General features: G+C 33.8%; 1 protein-coding gene across 1 annotated transcript; it reads left to right on the plus strand.

The window, feature by feature from the left end:
• The first annotated feature begins 3,602 nt into the window (after positions 1-3,602).
• On the plus strand, positions 3,603-4,835 carry LOC149530610 (cell number regulator 1-like). Its single transcript, XM_089810526.1, has 4 exons — positions 3,603-3,757; positions 3,848-3,919; positions 4,162-4,371; positions 4,486-4,835. Exons 1-4 carry the CDS (start codon positions 3,682-3,684, stop codon positions 4,560-4,562), a joined length of 435 nt encoding a protein of 144 aa, XP_089666652.1. The 5' UTR covers positions 3,603-3,681; the 3' UTR covers positions 4,563-4,835.
• The last annotated feature ends 646 nt before the right edge of the window (positions 4,836-5,481 follow it).

Genomic DNA, 5,481 nt, shown 5'->3' on the forward strand with positions numbered 1-5,481 from the left:
TGTTTTTATTATTATATAGTTCCTAATTAATTATGAAACTTTAAGGTTAAATTTAGCCCACTTTTATCATTATAGTTTCCCTCCAAGTTATTGAACGGTGGTTTAGGGGAAGCACCCCTATTAGTTTTAACTATTGGATGATCCTAAATCAATGGCCTAAATCCTATTTCAAGCCAAGATTTAAAAAGGATACCAAGTTTTATAAATAGTTCCCAAAGTAAAGACAAGAGTCCAAAATCAAATTTATCTTGTGAAAAAGTAAGAAAGGGTAAAAAGCTTCCTAAAAAGTCTTCAAAATATAGACACATGTCAAATATACATACTTAATCTGTAGTGTAACTTAAAATTTTACCAAATATTGGCAAAATATGACCATCAATTAAGATAAGCCTTGAGAATTGTAGGCGAATATATTTAAATTACTATGTAGAAAAATTAGATTCCATTGGCGAATTCATCACTAAAATGCAATAATTATTTATTATTACTGGTGATTAGCCTAACCATGGGACCTAATTTTGGTAAAGTGTAGGTGACATGGACACCTAAAAAATGCAAAAAAAAATTCCAAATCTAGGGTCCCCAATGAGTCAGATTAGCCAATTGGCAAATATTAGCCACTAAAGTTATCCTTTCTTTGAGGACACAAATAATTCGGTAGGACTAAATCTGATAATGGGTGTGAAGGCTTATCCCTTCCTAGTCACTTTTCCATTGATTGTTTGTGGGCCATGAGATATTTTACCATTAAAGGGAGGTTTACCACTTACCATGGCTCCTACTTTCCACTCCTAAATATGTTGAACGTTGGTGAAAATTTTGATATGCCTTTTCTCATGTACACCTCTCTTGTTAATAGTATTACAAATGGTAATAACTCGCATATTCATCAGGGTTTGATCTTTTTTTAGTGCCATCATTTATTCTCCCACCATCCTAGTCTTGGTAGGTATTTAAGAAATAAGAAAATCACCCCTTCCAACAATGGGACCTTTATTGTTATAGAGGAAATTGAACTTAACAAAGACATTGCTAGAAATCCTTCACTGCCCTAGAATACTAGCAACCCTAAGACTAAATAAAACAATGTAAAGTTAAAATATAAACATTTTAAGAATCTATGTTGTTGAAACCTTGGAAAAATAAAAGAATACATCTAATAAAACTAGTCCTCTAAATACCTAGAAGAAATATAAGATTTTAAAGGAAATTATTAAGGTGGATAAGAAAGATTTAGAAGGGTATTTTAAAGGTGATAATTGTGATAAGAAAGAAAGGTCTCAGGGTTATAAGCTCAACTCTAGCTCTTGGGGAGGACGTCTTAAAGAGTAAGGTACAAGAAAGTGAAAAAAATATAAGGAGGAAAGAAAAGATGATCAAAATGAGGATGTTTATGAGACAAAGGTTGAAGAAAATCGAGAGAAAGTTGAAAAAAATACCACTGAAGAGGAATTTGAAATGGAGGCTTAAGAGTTCAAGGAAGAAGAACTAGAAACTCAAGAGGCTCATATAGAGGTTGATATTGAAGTCTAAGGAGACAACTCCACCCGTAGTGTCCCAGTGCCAGAGGAAATTAATAAATTGGTCAATTCCTAGCCTTTTGATGTTGGTAGTCTTGAAATGGTTTAAAAAGGGCTTGAAGCCCAAATTTTGGACCCTAGTACCAAGATGAGTTCACTTAACAACAAATTTAATAATGCCATAACTAGTATAGAGCATGGTGTGGTTATATCCACTATTTGTAGGGTCCACAAAGAGATGATGAGGCAGGTTGAATTTGAAAGAGTCATGGGTTAGAGAAAACTAAAGAGAGATAGAATGCTAAAGGAAAACATGTGAGTGGAGATGAAGAGAGTAGAGAATGTGCACAACTAGATTAAAGACATCTATTACTTGGTTGAGGACTAGGAAAACATCAATTAGGCCTACTGTCTCTAGGTCTTTGATTTCCTTGTTGTTTATGTTTGTATGCTACTTATTAAATAGATTATGGATAGACATTGTTACAATGATTCTATTTGTAATTTTGGGACACAGTCTTAATACTATTAAATTTAAGGTTCTCCTTAATGATCAATACTCTAAGACTTTGTTAAAGTTTAGGATTATGAGTTGTATTTTGGTTGATAAGTTAGACTATATTACTCTTAGTACTTTATTTTTTATTAAGTTTTGTTCTATGGTGGGCCCCTAACTAATTAAATTGAAGTTGATCTCTTTTGTTGCTTGGCTATAATGGCCTAGAGCATAAATGGTCTAGTTTTCTTTGTTGTAATTTGAGCTCAAGACCCTTTTCTTGCCTCGTTTAATCAAAAACAAAAAAATAGATATGATATTGCCATTAGGATTCAATTGCTCACCTTTTCATTGAACCATCTTCCATGAGTATTGACTCACAAGAATCCATATCTTATGAGAATAAAAGCAACAATTATCCATCATCAAGGTCTTGTGAAATATTCATTTATGAGTTTTACTAAAAATATTACATAGTGGAATCTTGATTTGTATTTAGAGAATGGTGACTACTATATGCTATTTCACATTTCAACTAAGCCGGCACATTTCATGTGTAAAATGTCTATTTGTACAAATAAAATGTTTTATATACATTGCATATTGGAGAAAAAATAGGTTTTCAACATTATTATCAACTTGACTTCTTTCCACTAATTTCTAGAGATAAACAAAGTGTACAAATTAGTAACTATTTTTAATAATGGAATTTCTAAATATTCTTCTTTTCAAAAAGGAGATTCCCACAATCCACTCATTAAGAGTTTCTCCTTTAAACTAAGTTTCAAAAAGAAAAAATATTACCTCAATATTTTAAACCACGCTTCATAATTCATCATCAATTTTCATGTGCTCTTATGCTTACTCTAATATAATAGAATGCAATTTAAAAAATTGATGTTAAATAAAAGTTGAACACAATAATTCAAAAATTGGTATTGATTATTCCTTCTTTATGTTTTTGTCGGTATGTCTTTCTCATATTTTCTTTAATTCCACGTAGAATAAGATAAGATAAGATAATATTAATGTCCAACAAGAGACCACAACAAGAGTCTATAGCACTAATAGCTTACAACCAAAATGATAACACGAGACGATGCCGACAAAAAGACAAGCACATTGTACAATCTGAATTATGAAACATTAATGATCCTGTGGGTTGAATATGTGGAAGTTACGTGTCCATAACTTATATGATTAGTCGATTTCTGCTTCAGTGTGCCATGAAGAAGGACAAGGAGAGATGGCTAATGATCTTCAAAGAGATACCAATTTCGCAAAGGTACCCCGTATGATAAGAATTATGAGATGATTTTGGAACGCCACGAGACGCTGGGCATTTCTGAAATGCGAGTACGGAAGCTTGGCCCATTGATTTTGGAATCCAATTTCCATCATTCCACAAGGAATGGGGTCCAACTCTTTCTTCTTCTTCAGCTCAAATCATGTGCCACAGCGGAAATTAAATAATTAAAGAAAGAAGAGCATTTCAAAGATTAAAAAAAAGTTTGAAGTGACATTGGACAGTAGCGGAGAGTGGAGGATCAGTTGTCCCACAATTGCAAAATATGAGGATGACAGGAGGATAACTTTAGGCTCTTTATAAACCCTTTCCTCATTAACAAATTTCAAAGGCATGAGAGTTGTGTTTGAAGAAGAAGGATGTATCCTTCAAAGGCCTCTTCGCCTGCAGAATGGTCCACTGGCCTCTTCGCCTGCGCCAAAAATCCTTCCAACTGTAAACCATCTATTTTTATTTTTAGTATTCCCCTCTTTTATCATCATTATCTTTTAAATTAATAATAAAGGGAGTGTTGTGTGAGTGCAGGTTGCCTCACGTGCTTCTGCCCCTGCGTCACTTTTGGGCAGATAGCGGAGATTGTGGATGAGGGTTCTACATGTAAGCTATACATAAGCAACGAAGCGTAGAGTATTTATTATTATTAAGATTAATAAATGAAGAAATTTAGAGTATTTATTATTATTGTTAAGATTAATTATTATTATATGTTAATTTCTGGAAGACTCAAATACAGACTACTCACAATTTACTGTTGCCCCCTGTAGACTCTTGCCTAGGATCAATTTATGTATGTTTATATTGTATGGGAAAGGCTGAACTGTGGAAATTTCATGATTCAGCATGTGCTTTAAGTGGAGCGGTGTATGGTACGCTGTTCTATTTAGGGGGGCTCTCATGCTGCTATTCGTGCTTCTACCGGAAAAAGATCCGAGCCAAGTTTAATTTGGAGAAGACCTGCCCAGATTGGCTCGTCCATTGCTTCTGCGGGCCATGCGCTCTTTGCCAGGAATACAGAGAGCTTCAAAATAGGGGATTTGATCCTGCTCTCGGTAATACATTTGCTTATTACATCAGTCTTGTAATTAGATCCTTATTTAGTTTTAGTGTTTTCTCAAGAGGTGGGAGTTGATTTTTGTTTTGGTTTTGTTTTTGTGTTGTTGAAGGTTGGATTGGGAATCAGCATCGAGGAACAGGGACCACCATGAGTACACCTCCTGTCAACCCAAACATGGCCAGATAAATCCACTGCGCATGTTCTCAGAGTTTTAATGGCCGCTTTCAAGGATTTGGGTTGTAAGGGTTGTATTAATAGTATAAGGAGTTTAGTTAAGTGGGACTATAGCTAGCTACGTCTGGACTAATCTTGACGTAGCAGTGTTTTTCTTTTTCGGTTTGTGCCTACGGCCCGTGGGTTGTACGGGTGGTGAAACATTGAACACCTGATAATGATGGAGTGTACTTTTTCGGATCTAATATAAAATTTGCATATCCATGCACTTTTCTTTTCGTAAAATTTTTCAAGTATTTTCTTAGTGAGGACTGTATGTTAATTATTAGTTTATGTATTAGTGTTGAAATTATTAGCTCCTCATAGAGGTACTAGATTAAAGTTTTCAATTTCTTTCATTGTATTAATTCATCTATTGGAAATCTTATTTTTATAATTATAATATTTAGGAATATAGTCTATAAGATTTAATGAAATTATTTTAGGTCATATATCATTGGTTGTTATTTTCATCGATGGTTATTTCTTTTTTCTGTACAAATATTACATGAAAATTTTGAACATGGCCATTGTCATTTTAGCAAGAGATGCACACGTCCACTATTCCAATTTCTCAAACATGCTATACCTACAGAGAATAAAACTTGTTTTGCAGACATTCCTTGCATGGAATGAGGTGTAGACTTTCTAAAGGGTTAGGGATATGAATCTTTGTGCCAACCAAAATAAAAGTTTACATACAAGCACATTATAAGATGAAACAATTGAAGAAAACATCACCTGCTCTTTGTCGTCAAGTGAGATCATGTGCGATTTTAGGTAAAGATAATTTTCCTTATTCCCTTCTGATCAGCAATTTAGACACTATGCCAATATTGAAAAATTGAGTAATTGTCCTTGCGGGTTGAGAACATATTTTTGACAGGCTTGC

The sequence above is a fragment of the Cupressus sempervirens genome, chromosome 11 (genome assembly GCF_028749045.1).
Source record: "Cupressus sempervirens isolate cs-2001-9-10 chromosome 11, ASM2874904v1, whole genome shotgun sequence".
NCBI lineage: Eukaryota > Viridiplantae > Streptophyta > Pinopsida > Cupressales > Cupressaceae > Cupressus > Cupressus sempervirens.